The sequence below is a fragment of the Hemitrygon akajei genome, chromosome 6, assembly GCF_048418815.1.
Source record: "Hemitrygon akajei chromosome 6, sHemAka1.3, whole genome shotgun sequence".
NCBI lineage: Eukaryota > Metazoa > Chordata > Chondrichthyes > Myliobatiformes > Dasyatidae > Hemitrygon > Hemitrygon akajei.
The window spans coordinates 78,095,521-78,115,574 of record NC_133129.1 but is presented as its reverse complement, the minus strand read 5'-3'; the positions used below and the strand labels follow the sequence as shown (position 1 = coordinate 78,115,574).

Here is a 20,054-nt window from a genome sequence, read left to right as displayed (position 1 = left end):
GAAGGCAAAGATTGTGAAAAAAGGGGACCCTTTCTGATTGGCTGCCAGTAACTAGAGGTGTTCTGCAGGCTTCTGTGTTGGGACCACTTCTTTTCACATGATATGTCAATGATTTGGATGAAGGAATTGATGGCTTGGTGGCCAAGTTTGTGGATGATATGAAGATAGGTAGAGGGGCAGGAAGTGTTGAGGTAGTTCGGTTTCTGTGGAAAGACTTAGATTGGAAGAATGGGCAAAGAAGTGGCAGATGCAATGTAGGGTAGAGAAGTGCATGGTTATGTAATTTGAAAGAAGAAATAAAGGCATTCACTATTTTCTAAGTGGAGAGAAAATTCAAGAATTATGGGTGCAAAGGGCCCTTATGCAGGATTCCCTAAAGATTAATTTGCAGGTTGAGTTGGTGGCAAGAAAAGCAAATGCAATGTTAGCATTCATTTTGATTAGAATACAAAAGCAGGGGTGTAATGCTGAGGATTTATATGGCATTGGTCAGGCTGCACTTGGAGTATTGTGAGTAGTTTTGGGTCCCTTTTCAAAGAAAAGATATGCTAGAATTGGAGAGAGTCCAGAGGAGGTTCATGAGAATGATCCCAGGAATTAAAGGGTTAACATATGAGGAATGTTCAATGGCTCTGAGCCTGTACTTGCTAGAGTTTAGAAGAATGATGGGGGATCTCTTTGAAGCCTATCAAATTTTGAAAGGCCTAGTTAGAATGAATGGGGAGAGGATATTTCCTGTAGTGAGTAAGTCTAGGATCAGAGAGCACAGCCTCAAAATAGAACAGGGATTCCCAAACTTTTTTATGCCATGGACCAATACCATTAAGCAAGGCGTCTGTGAACCCCAGGTTGGGAGCCCCTGGAATAGGGGGACATCCACTTAGATCAGGGAAGAGAAGGAATGACTTTAGCCAGAGGGTGATGAATCAGTGGAAATCATTGTCATAGACGGCTGTGTGGCCAAGTGTTTGGGTATGTTTAAGGCAGAGGTTGATAGGTTCTTGATTAATCAGAGCATTAAAGGTTAAGGGAAGAAGGCACTGGGATTGAGGTTGAGAGGGTTAATAAATTAGCCATGATGGAATTGTAGAGCAGTCTTGATGGGCCAAATGGCCTTATTCTGCTCCTTTGTCTTATGGTCTTACACATTCTTGGGAAGGCACAATGACATCACTTAAATTGTTTCAATGTGAAATCTTCAAGTTTGTGCCATAAACTGAGCATTTATAAAATTGTCACGTTATAAATTAGTCATACCACATGACTTCCCCATCCAACAACAAAGTAATCCCCTGATGAGCGTAGAGCAGTGACCTTATAGAATCATCATTGAACAGGCCCTTTGCTCCAACTGGTTCATGCTGACCAAAACATACATCTAAGCTAGTCCCATTTGTCTATGTACCTCTAAATCACAGGTTCCCATCCTGAGGTCCATAGATTATTTGCTTAATGGCATTGGCCCATGGCATACAAAAGGTTGGGAACCCCTACTCTACACCTTTCCCAAGTCACCTGAAGCAATCGATTGCAAATCAGACATTTTTTCAAGCATCTTGCTGGCATCCTTTTGACTGTCCATTTTTCATCTGCTTTAAATAAATAAAAACCTGTCAAAGGCTATTTACTGCTTTGTTGCTATTCATACATAATGAGTTAGCCCCATAATTGAGAATATTCTTCCAGGGTCCTTCACATAGTGCAGTGGGGAGCATTTTCAGCATTTCATGTTGTCTACGTTCAGTTAATTATGTAGGTCAGACACAAGGATGATGCTACCTACTGTGGGCAAGGATGGATTTGAAGAACTGCACCAGGTAAGTTATCAGTAAAAGATTGCATGAGTTGGAATTATCTCAGTCTGCTTGATTATGAAAAGAGAATGAAAATCTAAAGACCACTGAGCTCCAGGTGTCATTATAGCCTTGGCCATTACATCTAGAAAAGGCCATTCTTCTCAGTAAATTGGAGTAAGAGTGATTCGTCTGTTAGCGTCAATGGATCCTAACCTGGTTCACTGGATTAGTATGGATTATTATAGCATGTATCAGTGCATGGAGTTATGATGTTGTGGTCTTTACTGAAACTTTACTGTTGCAAGAGCAGGATTGGCTGCTTGATATTCCAGGGTTTCAAAAGAGATGGAGTGGTGTAGGGAGTGGTAATGCTAATTGGGGATACTATCACTGCTGCAGAAAGGGAGGACATCTACTGTGTGTGGTTGGAAGTCAGAAATAAGGAGCACTCACCCTACTAGGTTCTAGATAGTATATACCTGTAGAATATAGGTATTATATTATAGTACTATAAGGTACTATATTCTATAGCCTCCCCATCCCCCCACCCCCATCCAACAGAGATACTGAAGAGCAGATAAGTAGTCAGATTTTGGAAAGATAGAAAAATAATTGGGTTGTTTTCTTGGTAACTTCAACTTCCTTAATATTAATTGGCACTTCCTTCATGCAGAAGTTTTAGATGGGGCATATTTTTTTGTTTGGTGAGCCAAACAGAAGAGAGCCCATAGTAGATCTAGTACTAGGTAATGAAGCTAGTCAAGTTAAAGATCTCTCAGTGGGTGAGCATTTTGGAGACAGTGTGCATATCTCCCTGTCCCTTGGCATAGCCATGGACAAGAAAAGGAGCAGATTATATGGGGAAGTATTTATTGAAGCAGGGTTCATCACAAGGGTATTATGGAGGAACCTGGGAATGTTCTCAGGGAAATGTATAGCAGAAATGTGGAGGTTATTTAGGGAGGACTTGCATGGGGTTCTGGATAGGTTAGTCCCATTTAGGCAAGGAAAAGATGGTAGGTTAAAGAAACCATTACTGACAACAGATGTAGAACACCTAGTCAAGAGGAAGAAAGAAGCTTACTTAAGTTTTAGGAAGCAAAGAACACGCAAGGCTTTTGAAAGTTGTGGGATAGCCAGGGAAAAGCTGCAAAATGGACTTAGGAAAGTTAGTACATTGCTTGAGAAGGCCTTGGTGAGTAACATTGAGGAAACCTCCTAAGCACGAGAAAATGGGAGGATAACTTGAGTGAAGGTAGGACCAATCAGGGATAAAAGAGGAAACTTACCTGGAGTTGGGGGAAGTAGGGTGGAAGTTCAGTGGGTCATACAGTGTGTGAAATTACCATTACAAAGTTCTTGGGAAACTGAAAGGAATGAAGGTAAATAAGTTACCTGGACTAGATGGTGTACACTCCACTGTTCTGAAAGAGATGGCTGAGGAGATTGTTATGGCATTAGTAATGATCTTTCAAGAATCACTAGATTCTGTAATGATTCTGGAAGACTGGAAAATTGCAAATGCTACTCCACTCTTCAAGGAGGGAGAGAAGTAGAAGATAGGAAATTACAAGCCAGTTAGTCTGACATCAGTGGTTAGGAAGATGTTGGATTTGATTATTAAGAATGAGGTCTCAGAGTACTTGGAGGCACATGATAAAATACCCCATAGTCAGCATGGTTTCCTCAAGGGAAAATCTTGTCTGGCAAATCTGGTGGAATTCTTTTAAGAAATAGCAAGCAATATAGACATAAGAGAATTGATTGATGTTGTATACTTGGATTTTCAGAAGGCTTTGACAAGGTGCCACACATGAGGCTGCTTAACAAGTTACAAGCCTATGGTATTACAGGAAAGATTCTAGCATGGATAAAGCATTGGCTGTTTGGCAAGAGGCAAAGATATAAAGGGAGCCTTTTCTGGTTGGCTGCCAGTGACTAGTAGTGTTCCACAGGGGTCTATTTTTGGACCAATTCTTTTTAAGTACAATACCGATTATTTCAGTGAAGCTTTTATTGCAAAGTTTGCAGATGATACAAAGATGGTGGAAGGCAGGTAGTTTTGAGGAAGTGGAGAGCCTATATTAGAAGGATTTGGACAGATTAGGAGAATGGGAAAAGAAGTGGCAGATGGAATATAGTGTTAGGAATTGTATGATAATGTACTTTGGTAGAAGAAATCAAAGGGTTGACTTTTCTAAATGGAAAAAAATATATAAAAACTGAGGCACCAAGGGACTTGGGAGTCCTTTGTGCAGAATTCCCTAAAGGTTAATTTGCAGGTTGAGTCTGTGATGACAAATGTGATATCTGCATTCATTTCAAGAGGACTAGAATATAAAAGCAAGGATATCATGTTGTGATTTTATAAAACACTGCTGAGGCTCACTTGGAGTATTGTGGCAGTTTTGGGCCCCTTGTATTAGAAAGAATGTACTCAAGTTGGAGAGGGTTCAAAGGAGGTTCACGGAAATGATTCCAGGATTGAATGGCTTGTCACATGAAGAGCGTTAGAAGGCTCTGGTCCTGTATTGACGAAAATTCAGAAGAATGAGGGGTGAACTCATTGAAACCTATTGAATGGTGAAAGGCCTTGATATAGTGCATGTGGAGAGAATGTTTCCTATAGCTGCAGAGTCCAAGACCAAAGGACACAGCCACTGAATAGTGGCATCCTTTTAGAACAAAGGTGGGGAGGAATTTCTTAAACAGAGAGTGGTAAATCTGTGGAATTTGTTGCCACAGGCAGGAGAGGAGGCCACATTTTTATGTATATTTAAGGCAGATTCATGATTTGTCAGGACATAATGGGATATGGGGAAAGGCAGAAGATTGGGGCTGAGGAAATATGGATCATTTTCTGGGATTCCTCATCTCATGTTCATGATATTTATTGCTTATTCATTTAATATTATTGTTTTCTTTTTTTTAATTTTCAGTTTGCTGTCTTTTGCACTTTGGTTGTTTGCCTATCTTGTGTGGGTCTTTTATTGATTTATTATGTTTCTTTGTACTCACTGTGAATGCCCACAAGAAAATGAATCTCAATGTTGTATGTGGTGACTAGATGTACTTTGATAATGAATTTACTTTATGTTTTGAACTTTGACAACTGTCCGAATGTAGTTTGAAAAAAAAATCAGTGTGATAATGCACTACAGAGAGCCAAATCCTTCAGTTTTTGGACTCCAGGCCAAATAATTTTTATTGCAATTTCAGACAGAAGAGTACTATGGATGACATCTTGCTTTTCCTCCTGAAGTCCCTTACATCTCAGAAGCTAGTCTTCAGCAAATTCCACTCATTCCATGTATCATCAGGAACATTTACAGCAGAGGTCATGGGAGTAGACATCTTCCTAATTACAGCTCAAGACTTTGCTCTGAACTATGTATGCTTCAGTCTAAGTTGTTTCAGTTTAGCCCAACACCAGCATCCACCCAACAGTACATGCAGTTGGCCAGGTCCAGACCATATGTGGCAGAACAAATGAGAAGTGAAAACCCCTTAGCCTTGTATGATCTTTATTAGGGTGATGAGAAGTCTCATCCATAGTGCAAGCTAGCTGCACCTGCTCACCAAGCACTTGCTCACTGTTGTTCCATTTGGCTTTTGACAATTGATTTCAGAATTCATTCAGATCTCAGTGCATCCTGATGTAGAAAGATGAATTCTAGAAATAAGCAAGAGTTAGCCTTGAGGTCAAGGTAAAAGTGTAGCATCAACACAGCCCAGTAAAGTTGCCAGTTGTAATCGCATTAAATCTCTATCTGTGGAAACCTACCCAGAGCAAAGGATGATAACATTAACTGGAGGTTAGTCCTTTCCACTGAGGGACATCACTGTAGGAAGTTGTCTCTGTTCCAGGCTGTTACATTAACTCTCTTCCCCCAGTCATGTCAGATGTGGGGCTCTTCATTGATAATTGTTAATGTTTGGTTCAATTTGCAAATCTTTAAATCACAAACTTGTCCATGTCTATGGACAGCAAGACCTATACAAACTTCAGGTATGGGCTGATAGTGAGTGATAGGCACCAGACAATTGACAGGTCTTTACTAACAATCAATAAATTGATTATTACTGATACTCCAACAACATCCTGTGTGCCACCATCGAGCAGAGCCTTGGCTGGAACAGCCACAAAAACATGGGCTGAATATCCTGTGGTGAAATCTTTCCCAAAGTCCTTCCATGGTCTACAATGATAGATTGGAAGTATGATGGAATTATCTCTACCTGGATGAGTGCAACTCCAGAAGCTAAACTACCCTTGACAAAGAAAAACCTGCTTCATTGACCCTCCAATCTCCACACCAAAATATTAATTCCTTCCCTAATTAGGCACACAATATTGAAATGCATGCCATCTAGTAGGTGTACTGTAACAACTTGCCAAGCCTAGCTCCCAAAGTCTTCCACTCCTGCCATTAAAAATTATAAGGGCAGCAATTACATATGTACACGGCTATGTGCAAGTCACAGAATATCCTAAATTAGAAATAAATTAATGCTCCTTTATTATCATCATATCCACATCCTAGGGTACACTGCTGGACAGCTCTGAGGAAGCACTTTCATGAGGAAGACTGCAGCAGTGCAAAAGGTAGCTCACCCCTGTCTTAATCAAGTGGTGGGCAGTTCATACTAGCCTCATCAGTAGGATGTTCTCATCCTGCATATGAAAGAATATATTCTGGGGAAAGAGCTATATAGATCAATCCATGTATCAGGTTTATAGGAAGAAGTTTTTTTTATTAATGTTCAATATCTTGATCCATTTTTTCTCCTTACAGAAACATCCAATATACTCATTATCACCACAGGCCAGAATTGCAAACATAACTCATACTTTTTACCTGAATGACATCTACAATAATTTGCATGGATCATTGAATTAATGTAAAGCCATCCTCATATTCAATAAAATGTTGACAAACAAGCAATGCGATGGCATCAACAGTACTAAACAATAAAAGCATGAGCTATGTTTCATGTACAGATTCGGGTGATTAAAAAGTATCCCATTTGGTCTTTCTCACACAATTGTATAAATCATGAAGATGTTGTCTATTAGGAGTTGAAGTAATGAAGAGTCAGCAGTTCCAGTGGGAATTCCTGGATTGTATCATTTACTGTAAATCAAGGGTGGGAAGTTTTTGTTCATTGGCTTTTGACATAAGAGTGCTGCTCTTTCATATCCTTACAGTCATCCTATTGTACTAATCTTTGAATCAAATTCAATGTTGGCACTGAGCCTATAGAGACCGACGTGCTGTAAGTTTTCAAATATGGAAGCTCTTACTTGGCAGAGCGCATACTTGCAATAAGCTTTTATTTCAACTTTTTCCAAATTGGTGTGGGAGAGGGAAACAGGAGATCATGTTAAAATTTCTTTATTGGTTAATCATGTAACAGTATTTGTTTTAAAGTGAATAGTGTCATCAATATCACCATTGTTCTGTGTCTCTAAACAGCACATGCTTGTTTGGTGCCCTGGATTTTCTTTCAAATTGGAAAATGCAACCACCATGCTGGGAAGAGCATCACTCTGCATCAGAAAAGACGTGTGGTGAAGTGTGGTTTTGGAAGAAAGGTTGAAGATACAGACCTAAAGTACCAACCACACACACAAATACAAATATCCACAGAAACAGGCGGTCGATAACCATAGCGACATACTTCCAGTCTTCACTGATCTGAAAATCAGAGATAGATGCATGTCAGAACATAATTTGTCAAAATCTTAACACAAATGTTGAAAGGAATTTATTGCTGTGTATATTTTAGAAACATAGAAACATAGAAAACCTACAGCACAATACAGGCCCTTAGGCCCACAAGGTTGTGCCGAACATGTCCCTATCCTAGAAATTACTAGGCTTACCTATAGCCCTCTATTTTGCTAAGCTCCATGTATCTATCCAAAAGTCTCTTAAAAGACCCTATTGCATCCACCTCCACCACCGTTGCTGGCAGCCCATTCCATGCAATCACCACTCTCTGAGTAAAAAACTTACCCCTGACATCTCCTCTGTACCTACTCCCCAGCACCTTAAACCTGTGTCCTCTTGTAGCAACCATTTCAGCCCTGGGAAAAAGCCTCTGACTATCCACACGATCAACACCTGTCAACATCTTATACACCTCTATCAGGTCACCTCTCATCCTCCGTTGTTCCAAGGAAAAAGGCTGAGTTCACTCAACCAATCCTCATAAGACAATCCAGGCAATATCCTTGTAAATCTCCTCTGCACCACAGAGTCAACCTGCACAGCTGCTTTGAGCATCCTATGGGCTTGGACCCTAAGATCCCTCTGATCCTCCTCACTGCCAAGAGTCTTACCATTAATACTATATTCTGCCATCATATTTGACCTACCAAGATGAACCACTTCACACTTATCCAGGTTGAACTCCATCTGCCACTTCTCAGCCCAGTTTTGCATCCTATCAATCTCTTGCTATAACCTCTGACAGCCCTCCACACTATCTACAACACCCCCAACCTTTGTGACATCAGCAAACTTACTAACCCATCCCTCCACGTCCTCATCCAGCTCATTTATGAAAATCACGAAGAGTTTAAGGGTCCCAGAACAGATCCCTGAGGCACTCCACTGGTGACCGACCTCTATGCAGAATATGACCCGTCTACAATCACTCTTTGCCTTCTGTGGGCAAGCCAGTTCTGGATCCACAAAGCAATGTCCCCTTGGATCCCATGCCTCCTTATTTTCTCAATAAGCCTTGCATAGGGTACCTTATGAAATGCCTTGCTGTAATCCACAACATCTACTGATCTTCCTTCATCAATATATTTAGTCACATCCTCAAAAAATTCAATCAGGCTCGTAAGGCACAACTTGCCCTTGACAAAGCCAAGCTGACTATTTGTAATCATATTATACCTCTCTATATGTTCATAAATCCTGCCTCTCAGGATCTTCTCCATCAACTTACCAACCACTGAGGTAAGACTCACTGGTCTACAATTTCCTGGTCTATCTCTACTCCCTTTGTTGAATAAAGGAATAACATTCGCAACCCTCCAATTCTCTGGAACCTCTTCCATCCCTATTGATGATGCAACGATCATCGCCAGAGGCTCAGCAATCTCCTCCCTCACCTCCCACAGTAGCCTGGTGTACATCTCATATGAGCCCGGCGATTTATCCAACTTGATGCTTTCCAAAATCTCCAGCACATCCTCTTTCTTAATATCTACATGCTCAAGCTTTTCAATCTGCTGAAAGTCTTCACTATTATCACCAAGAGCCTTTTCCATGGTGAATACTGAAGTAAAGTATTCATTAAGTACCTCTACTATTTCCTTCAGCTCCATACAAGCTTTCCCACTGTCACACTTGACAGGTCCTATTCTTTCACATCTTATCCTCCTGCTCTTCACATACTTGTAGAATGCCTTGGGGTTTTCCTTAATCCTGCCCACCAAGGCCTTCTCATGGCCCCTTCTGGCTCTCCTAATTTCTTTCTTAAGCTCCTTCCTGTTAGCATAATCTTCTAGATCTCTAACATTACCTAGCTCTCTGAACCCTTTTGTACGCTTTTCTTCTTGACCAGATTTATTACAGCCTTTGTACAGCATGGTTCCTGCACCATGCCATAACTTCCCTGTCTCATTGGAACGTACCTATGCAGAAATTCACACACATATTCCCTGAACATTTGCCACATTTCTTCCGTACTTTTCCCTGAGAACATCTGTTTCCAATGTAAGCTTCCAATTTCCTGCCCGATAGCTTCAGAATTTCCCTTACTCCAGTTGAACGCTTTTCTAACTTGTCTGTTCCTATCTCTCTCCATTGCTATGGTAAAGGAGATAGAATTATGATCACTATCTCCAAAATGCTCTCCTACTGAGAGATGTGATACCTGACCAGGTACATTTCCCAATACCAAATCAGGTACAGCCTCTTGTAGGCATATCTACATATTGTGTCAAGAAACCTTCCTGAACACACCTAACAAACTCCACCCCATCTAAACACCTTGCTCTTGGGAGATGCCAATTGATATTTGGGAAATTATAATCTCCCATCACGACAACTCTGTTATTATTACACCTTTCTAGGATCTGTTTCCCTCTCTGCTCCACGATGTCCCTGTTACTATTGGGCAGCCTATAAAAAACACCCAGTAAAGTTATTGATCCCTTCCTGTTCCTAATCTTCACCCACTGCAGCCGTGACACTATCTCTGATCAACAGTGCCATGCCCCCACCTGTTTTGCCTCCCTCCCGGTCCTTCCTGAAACATCTAAAACCCGGCACTTGAAGTAATCATTCCTGTCCCTGAGCCATCCAAGTCTCTGTAATGGCCATCACATCACACCCTCAAGCACTGATTCACACTCTAAGCTCATCCACTTTGTTCACAACACTGCTTGTGATAAAAATAGATACATCTCAAACCTTCGGTCTGAGCGCGTCCCCTCTCTATCACCTGCCTATCCTCCCTCACACTCTGTCTCCTATCTTTCTCTATTTGAGAGCCAGATGCCTCTTCCCCAGTCTCTTCAGTTTGGCACCTGAGAAAATTTCTATCACATCCAAACCTTTGACTTCTGACCACACAAGCAGTCCTCGCATGACCTTTATCCTCCTCCGCCTCACCATCTGCTCTAACACTCTGGTTCCCCTCCCCCGGCAAATTTTTCCTGTCCTTTTTGAGTGATGTCGTCCTTGGGATCTTCCAGTCATATGCATTCCTTCTCTAAGAGTGTCATTAACCTTTTATCTACTTCTTTTAAATCATACGGCATAAAACTCAACAGGTGGCATTCTGAATTTGGGCAAGAGGAAACTTAACAACTTAGCTGAACTTTGTTCCTTTACACTTCCACTGATGCTAAACAGGGAGAAAAATTGAAAGTAACCTGTAATGTATGGGTGAGCAAATATTGGCACAATTTACCCTTGTCTGTAGCCAAACATGCATTCATTGTATTCAAAATACAAATACTTCGGTAGCTGTAATTAAGAATATAAAAAGAAGAGAATGCTAGAAATAATGAGCAGGTCAGGGTAGCTTTATGTTAACTTCTGTTTCCATTTTCTCAGTGGCTCCCTGACCTGCTAAGTATTTCCTGTATTTTCCATTACTCTTATACCCAGTTAGAAGAACAGCATTTCAGTTCAAAATGTAGCCTTAAGAGCTTGCTACTCTAAATTTCCTATAAAATCTATTTTCAGAACAAAATGTCCAAAAACACTCCATTTATAATCTAGCAAAGACTTTCACAACAGAATTTTCTGCAGTTTCTTCTTCAAGGTTGAAATGACTCCAGAAGGCAACATCCATCATCAAGAATCCCCACCATCTAGGACATCCTATCTTATTGCAACACACACAAATGCTGCAAGAACTCAGCAGGTCAGGCAGCATCTATGTTTCGGGCTGAGACCCTTCATCAGGACTGGGGAAAAAAGATGAGGAGTAGAGTTAAAAGGTGAGGGGAGGGGTGGAGAAACACAAAGTGATAGGTGAAAGCAGGAGGGGTAAGAGTGAAGTAAAGAGCTGGGAAGTTGATTGGTGAAACAGGGCTGGAAAAGAGGGAATCTAATAGGAGAAGGCAGAAGGCCATGGAAGAAAGAAAAGGGGAGGGGAGCACCAGAGGGAGGTGATGGGCAGGCAAGGAGATAAGGTGAGAGAGAGAAAAAGGGAACAGGGATTGGTGAAGAGGTGGCATTACTGGAAGTTCAAGAAATCAATGCTCATGCCATCAGGGTGGAGGCTACCCAGATGGAATATAAGGTGTTGCTCCTCTGTGGCCTCATCATGACAGTAGAACACAGTGTTGCAGAGGCACACACCACCAGGATCAAAAACAACTACTTCCCCTCATCTATTTGGTTCTTGAACCAACTGGCTCAACACAAATCACTGGAGTTTAGCAGCACTGTGACCATATTGATGACTTTGCATTAAAACTTATGTTTTTTGTTATAATTGTTTTCTTCATTGTAAAAATTACATATAATTTGTTTAATTTATGCTTTTCTTGTGAATGATGATTATATGATGCCATGTGCCAATGATGCTGCTGCACATAACATGTGAATACGTGTACTTGTGTAAATGACAATAAATTCAACCTTGACTTTCTTAACTTCTAAGTTTATCATTGCTTGCATGTTAACTCGTTAAAAAAACATAAGCAACACCATTTAAAAACGCAAACATGAGGAAATCTGCAGATGCTGGAAATTCAAGTAACACACACAAAATGCTGGTGGAACGCAGCAGGCCAGGCAGCATCTATAGGGAGAAACACTGTCGACGTTTCGGGCCGAGACCCTTTGTCAGTATTAACTGAAAGAAAAGATAGTAAGAGATATGAAAGTGGGAGGGGGAGGGGGAGATCCGAAATGATAGGAGAAGACAGGAAGGGGAGGGATGAAGCTAAGAGCTGGAAAGCTGATTGGCAAAAGGGATACACAGCTGGAGAAGGGAAAGGATCATGGGATGGGAAGCCTAGGCAGAAAGAAAGGGGGAGGAGAGCACCAGAGGGAGATGGAGAGCAGGGAAGCAGTGATTGTGAGAGGGCAGAGAGAGAAAAAAAGGGGGGGGAGAGAGGGAGGAATGAACGAATGAATGAACAAACAAACAAAAATAAATAAGGGATGGGGTAAGAAGGGAAGGAGGGGCATTAATGGAAGTTAGAGAAATCAATGTTCATGCCATCAGGTTGGAGGCTACCCAGACGGAATATAAGGTGTTGTTCCTCCAACCTGAGTGTAGCTTCATCTTGACAGTAGAGGAGGCCATGGATAGACATTTCAGAATGGGAATGGGATGTGGAATTAAAAGGAGTGGCCACTGGGAGATTCTGCTTTCTCTGGCAGACAGTGTAGGTGTTCAGTGAGACGGTCTCCCAGTCTGCGTCGGGTCTCACCAATATACAAAGGCTGCACTGAGAGCAACAGACACAGTATACCACACCAGCCGACTCACAGGTGAAGTGTCGCCTCACCTGGAAGGTATGTCTGGGGCCCTGAATGGTGGTGAGGGAGGAAGTGTAAGGGCAGGTGTAGCACTTGTTCCACTTACAAGGATAAGTTCCAGGAGGGAGATCAGTGGGAAGGGATGGGGGGGACGAATGGACAAGGGAGTTGAGTAGGGAGCAATCACTGTGGAAAGCAGAAAGGGGGGGGAAGGGAAAGATGTGCTTGGTAGTGGGATCCCATTGGAGGTGGCAGAAGTTACGGAGAATTATATGTTGGACTCAGAGGCTGGTGGGGTGGTAGGTGAGGACAAGGGAAACCCTATCCCGAGTGGGGTGGCGGGAGGATGGGGTGACAGCAGATGTGCGGGAAATGGGAGAGATGTGTTTGAGAGCAGAGTTGATGGTGGAGGAAGGGAAGCCCCTTTGTTTAAAAAAGGAAGACATCTCCTTCGTCCTGGAATGAAAAGCCTCATCCTGAGAGTAGATAATAGATAATAGACAATAGACAATAGACAGTAGGTGCAGGAGTAGGCCATTCGGCTCTTCTAGCCAGCACCGCCATTCACTGTGATCATGGCTGATCATACACAATCAGTACCCCGTTCCTGCCCTCTCCCCATATCCCTTGACCCCGCTATCTATAAGAGCTCTATCTAACTCTCTCTTGAATGTATCCAGAGAGTTGGCCTCCACTGCCTTCTGGGGCAGAGCATTCCACCTATCCACCACTCTCTGGGTGAAAAAGTTTTTCCGCATCTCTGTTCTAAATGGCCTACCCCTTATTCTTAAATTGGCCTCTAGTTCTGGACTCACCCATCAGCGGGAACATGCTTCCTGCCTCCAGTGTGTCCAATCCCTTAATAATCTTATATGTTTCAATGTGACGGAGACGGAGGAATTGCGAGAAGGGGATGGCATTTTTGCAAGTGACAGGGTGGGAAGAGGAAAAGTCCAGGTAGCTGTGAGAGTCCATAGGCTTATAGTAGATATCAGTAGATAAGCCATCTCCAGAGATGGAGCCAGAATGATCAAGAAAGGTGAGGAAGGTGTCGAAAAAGGACCAGATAAATTTGAGGGCAGGGTGAAAGTTGGAGGCAAAGTTAATGAAGTCAATGAGTTCAGCATGTGTACAGGAGGCAGCGCCAATGCAGTCGTCGATGTAGTGAAGGAAAAGTGGGGGACGGATACCCGTACAGGCTTGCAAAATTGACCGTTCCATAAAGCCAACAAAAAGGGTGCCCATGGCTACACCGTTGGTTTGGGGGAAGTGGGAGGAGCCAAAGGAGAAATTATTGAGACTAAGGACTAATTCCGCTAGACAGGGGAGAGTGGCGGTAGAGGGGAACTGGCTAGGTCTGGAATCCAAAAAAAAGTGGAGAGCTTTGAGACCTTCCTGGTGGGGGATGGAGGTATATAGGGGCTGGACATCCATGGTGAAGTTAGGCAGTGGGGGCCAGGAAACTTAAAATCATTGAAAAAATTCAAAGCGTGAGAAGTGTCACGAACATAGGTGGGAAGGGATTGAACAAGGGGGGATAAAACAGTGTCAAGGTATGCAGAAATGAGTTCGGTGGGGCAGGAGCAAGCTGAGACAATGGGTCTACCTGGACAGGCAGGTTTGTGGATCTTGGGTAGGAGGTAGAAACGGGAGGTGTGAGGTGTGGGAACTATGAGGTTGGTGGCAGTGGATGGGAGATCCCCAAAGCTGATAAGCTTGGTGATGGTGTGGGAGACAGTGGCCTGGTGCTCCTTAGTGGGGTCATGATCGAGGGGTAAATAAGAGGAGGTATCAGTGAGTTGTCGCTGTGCCTCGGCAAGGTAGAGGTCAGTATGCCAGACTACTACAGCACCCCCCTTATCAGCGCGTTTTATAGTAAGGTTGGGATTGGTGTGGAGGGAGTGGAGAGCAGACAGTTCGGAAGGAGTGAGGTTGGAATTGGAACAAGGTGTGGTGAAGTTGAAATGGTTGATATCCTGTCAGCATTTATTTGAACATAATAACATAAGACACTATTTGAACATAATCAGGGAAGACACAGCAGTGCAGTAATGAGCAGGTGTAAAACTTCTGAATGAAATGTGAAACTAAGGCTATGCTTACCACTTAGATGGGGGAATAATTATTCCATGGCACCATTTGGAAGAACAGGCAGTTCCTCCTTCTCCATAGGGCACTCACGGTGGAATTATACTCCTGGTTTCTTTTCCCCCTATACTAACTGTTACATTTAATCTCAGGCTCCGGGGGTTCATTTAAGTTTATTGCCACAATCAATTTACAAAATATTCACTGTTTAGAAAGGGCAACTAAGTGGATGCTTATCGATGTAATCTCAGATTATTGTGTGAATTCTGGTCACTGGGATGGGTTTCGGGAGAGAGGAGAAGTGACCTGGCATGGGCATTATTATCAGATTGCCAATTCCATGTCGGCTTATCCCTAGTATCAGTATCAGAATCAGAATCAGGCTTACTACCTGGTACCACTGGCATACGTTGTGAAATCTGTTAATTTAGCAGCAACAGCAGTACAATGCAATACATAATATAGGGAAAAATAAGTAAATCAATTACAATAAGTGTGTGTGTGACACCGCTCCTTGAAGATGTCTTGCATACCACAGAGGCTAGTACCCAAGATGGAGCTGATTAATTTTCTGTAGCTTCTTTCAATCCTGTGTTGTAGCCCCCCACCCCCATACCAGACAGTGATGCAGTCTGTCAGAATGCTCTCCCACAGTACATTTGAGTTTCCTAGGTAACAAACCAAATCTCCTCAAATTCCAGATGAAATAAAGTCACTGTCTTGCCTTCTTTATGTCAGTATGTTGGAATCAGGATAGATCTTCAGAGATCTTGACACAGAGGAAGCTGAAATCTCTCACTCTCCCCACTTTTGATCCCTCTATGAGGATTGCTATGTGTCCCCTCATCCCACCCTTTCTGAAGTCCACAGTTTGCTCTTCGGTTTTCTGCTATTGAGTTCAAGGTTGTTGATGTGACACCACTCAACTAGTTGGTATATCTTGCTCCTGTACACCCTCTCGTCTCTATCTGAGATTCTGACAATAATGGTTTATCATTAGCAAATTTATAGATGGTATCTGAGCTATGCCGAGCCACACAGTCATGGATATAGAGAGAGTAGAGCAGTGGGCTAAGCACACACCCCTGAGGTTCACCAGTGTTGATTGTCAGCAAGGAGGAGATGTTATCACCAACCTACACAGATTGTGGTCCTCTGGTTAGGAAGACAAGGATCCAGTTGCAGAGGGAGGTACAGAAGCCCAGGGTTTGTAGCTTTTCAATCAGGCCTGTAGGAATGATGGTGTTCAACGCTGAGCTGTAGTCAATGAACAGCATCTTGATATAGGTGTTTGTATTGTCCAGGCAATCTAAGGCCTTGTGAAGAGATTGTATCTGCCGAAGATCTATTGTGGCAATAGGCAAATTATAGTGGGTCCAGGTCCTTGCTGAGGCAGGAGTTGATTCTGGCCAGGACCAACCTCTCAAAGCACTGCATCACTATAGATGTGGGTGCCTCCTTGATGATAGTTATTAAGGCAGCTAACACTACACTTCTTGGGCACAGATATAATTGTTCCCTTTTTGAAGCTGGTACAAACTTCTGACCATAGCAATGAGAGGTTGAACATGTCCTTGAATACACCTGTCAATCAGTTGACACAAGTTTTCAGAGCCTTACCAGGTACTCCATCAGGGCCTGATGCCCTGCGAAGGTTCACCCTCCTGAAAGCCGACCTGACGTAGGCCTCCAAAACAGAGAACACAAGGTCACCGGGTGCAGCAGGGATCTTCACAGCTGTAGTTATATTCTCCCTATCAAAGCGGGCATAGAAGGCATTGAGCTCATCTGGTGGTGAAAGATTGTTGTCATTCATGCTATTGGGTTTCACTTTGTAGGAACTAATGTCCTGCAAAACCTGTCAGAGTTGATGGGCATCTGACGTCGCCACCAACCTCACTTGGAATTATTTCTTCGCTCTTGAAAAAGCCCTCTGCGAGTCATACCTGGGTCGCCACACTTAAGTGCCACGGTTTTAGCCCTTGACAGACAATAAAGATCCTATTTCATTCACAGCTTTTGGTTTGGGAGCTGTGAATGGCATCACGGCTAAATGGCATCTTCCATAACATTAGGTTATTAGTGAACTTGACTGATTTCTGTTCCACTCCTCATTACTTTAGCAAGCGTTGTTGGGCTTTGGCCAAATGACCATTGGGTGATCTCATTGTCTCAGTCAAGCATGTGTCTTACCAAGTCCCCCCAAGTCACTAAGTGTTCCTTTGCAGTACTCTGCACGAATAACTGAGAACCTCACACAATGGAAAAGTTTGTTGCAAGTCAAGTAAAGAATAGATTTTTCCAGGAGGCATTTTGCAAAATTAGAAACTGGAGGAATATTGAAAGTCTAGTACAAAATTGTTAAAAGGATGAGCTGGAGAATTCAATGAACTGGGTGCCACAGTAGCATTGCTGTTAGCATGATGCTATTACAGCTCGGGGTGTCACCCTTTGGTGTTCAATCCTGACATCCGCTGCAAGGAGTCTCTGTACATCCTCCCCGTGGAATGTGTGGACTTTCTCCAGAGATGTACTGGGTAGGTTCATTGGTCATTGTAAAATGTCTTACAATTAGGCTAGGGTTAAATCAGGGCTGTCAGGCACTGCAGGATGATGCAGCTCTAAGGGCCAGAAGGGCCTATTTCGCGCTGTATCTCCAAACGAATAATTGGGGATCTGTTTAACTGAGATTCACTAACCTATCCAGCCTAAAATGAATAACGAGAAGTTACTTTAATGAAGTTGAAAATCCCATCAATTATCTTTTCCTAATTGTTCTTTCCATTATTTATCGGCTTGCTATGGAAATTGTGTTTCAGTTAACAAAGAAATGCTGCTTCAGACTCAGGATATTTGATGACAGATTTAAATGATTCCAGCACTGGTGACTGCTTGATGGTTACAGTGGGCCCCAACATCTGAATCGCACTGCTGTGTTTTACTCCATCTCAGTTTCATCTTAGCCCCAGAAAGTAGGTGAAATATGTCATAGTTTGCAGTGATGAGACAAGTTAGTTCTTTGCACTGAGTATGGACTGACTCAAATTGAATTTTTTGCAAGATAGAGCTCCTTTCAGACTTCATTGACAACAATATGGCTCATCTCCAACTGGGACCTGGCTCTGCTCTGACTCCACCAGGAAACCCAGGATATAATCACATTGCTCAAAAGGCAGAGCAGGAGAGACATCAAAGAGACAGTGCATCATTCTCGACATTGATCAGCATGGAGTTGATAAGGTGCAGGAGTCTTTTCAGGGCCATCTTCGACAACTCGCGGCTGTTGGTCAGGCCAGAAGATCACCTGAGACACAAATTCTTGACATGAGAGTAGAAAATGAGACTGGCAGGACATTCACCTGTTCAGGGTCTGGAATAGCCACCTCTGGCTGAATAAGGAGGGACCCTCACAGTCCAGACCACTAGTGGGCAAGATGCCCACCCTCTGGCCTTTCCACAACTGGAATTTCAAGGCCAATGTGTGATCACTCTAGCACATCTTACTTATTGTAAATTCATGCTAACTATCTGATAAATATTTTTTTTAAAAGCTTGAAAGGGCATAGATGCCATGTAAATCCTGCTTTTCAGTCCAGTGAAAGGGAAATAGGACAACATTAGGAGCCTACTGCTTCGAGTTACCTCAAAGAGAAAACTAAAGATGAAGAGGACATGAAAGGAGCCAATGAAATATTAATGTTTTGCTACCAGAGGACTGGTGGAAATCTACATTTTAAACCTGAGCTCAAACAGGGTGGAAAGCTGCAGAATAAATTCTACCAACTAATTAACCGCTTGCTGAGTCAACACTACAAAGCAATCCATTATCACTGAGCTGCCTGTAGATTTCATCCTGTGTACAGTGAACAGTCTAATATTCCAATTGACATGCTCCCGTGTTGTCAACAGCAAATGCCAGCACTGAGAACACTGGTTCAATCTGAAGCAATTACAAAAATCTGCCAAAAATTATAGGCCGTTAGTTAGCTGGATAGAAATCACGAAGCTAGGTGAAAATGTGAAAAGAACAGAAAAATGAATGATCCAGGTCACCTAAAAGTAAAATTTGATAAGATAAATTAGGAACAACACCTTATATACCGGCTGGGTAGCCTCCAACCTGATGGCATGAACATTTACTTCTCTAACTTCTGTTAATGCCCCTCCTCCCCTTCTTACCCCATCCCTGACATATTTAGTTGTTTGTTTTTTTCTCTCTCTGCCCATCACTCTGCCTGTTCTCCATCTCCCTCTGGTGCTCCCCTCCCCCTTTCTTTCTCCCTAGGCCTCCCGTCCCATGATCCTTTCCCTTCTCCAGCTCTGTATCACTTTTGCCAATCACCTTTCCAGCTCTTAGCTTCATCCCACCCCCTCCGGTCTTCTCCTATCATTTCGCATTTCCCCCTCCCCCTCCTACTTTCAAATCTCTTAGTATCTTTCCTTTCAGTTAGTCCTGACGAAGGGTCTTGGCCCGAAACGTCGACAGTGCTTCTCCTATAGATGCTGCCTAGCCTGCTGTGTTTCACCAGCATTTTGTGTGTGTAATTTGATCTTCTCATCAGCTTGATCCTTAAAGGAAATGTTGGTGAGTAAATGGCTGCCTCACTTAGTAGGTCACCACTACTCACTCACTATATCCTTCAATAAACTGGAGTTAGGCTTTTGACATACGGTAAAAAGTGACTAAAGATTTTAGGTTTATCAAAGTTGACATGCTGCCTTGTGTGAAGTAAACAGCCACTTGTATTCTTTCCTTATGATGTATGATATGCTGGAGGAGGAGGGTGACATTTAGATCCCTGCACTCTATAGGGCTTCTCTCTGTCTACAAATTGCCCTTCGCCTGTTCTCTTCATCCAGGACCATCTACTTCCCAAACTAACCCCAAGGTTTGCTTTAAGGTTTCTGCTATAGAGTGAACAGTGCAAGATTCCCTTTAGAAGATGAGGACAAGCTTCCTTCAGTGGCTCATTTCTCTGTTTCTGTTTCTTTGCTAGCTCTCTTTATAATTTGTAGCTGTCTATTGCTGGTTCCACAGTAATTCCAAATTTTCTCATCTTTCCTTCAATTTTCTTCCACCTTGAACTTCTTGGACACAGTAGTGCATAACTCTCATCAAACTCGTCTTTCTCTTTGGAATGTAGCTTTGTAGAGAACCATCAGGAAACCACAGGTTTCCTGACCTATCTGTCATTGATTTATC

At 42.6% G+C, this 20,054-nt stretch overlaps 1 protein-coding gene across 1 annotated transcript in view; it reads right to left on the bottom strand.

Annotated features, from left to right (window-relative positions):
* Positions 1-6,543: 6,543 nt before the first annotated feature.
* Positions 6,544-20,054, bottom strand: part of LOC140729175 (neuronal acetylcholine receptor subunit beta-2-like) — a 60,417-nt gene continuing 46,906 nt past the window's right edge. Inside the window, exon 6 of the mRNA XM_073048647.1 lies at positions 6,544-7,495. Coding sequence (XP_072904748.1) covers positions 7,343-7,495 — 153 coding nt within the window. The 3' untranslated portion in view covers positions 6,544-7,342. The remainder of the gene's footprint in view (positions 7,496-20,054) is intronic.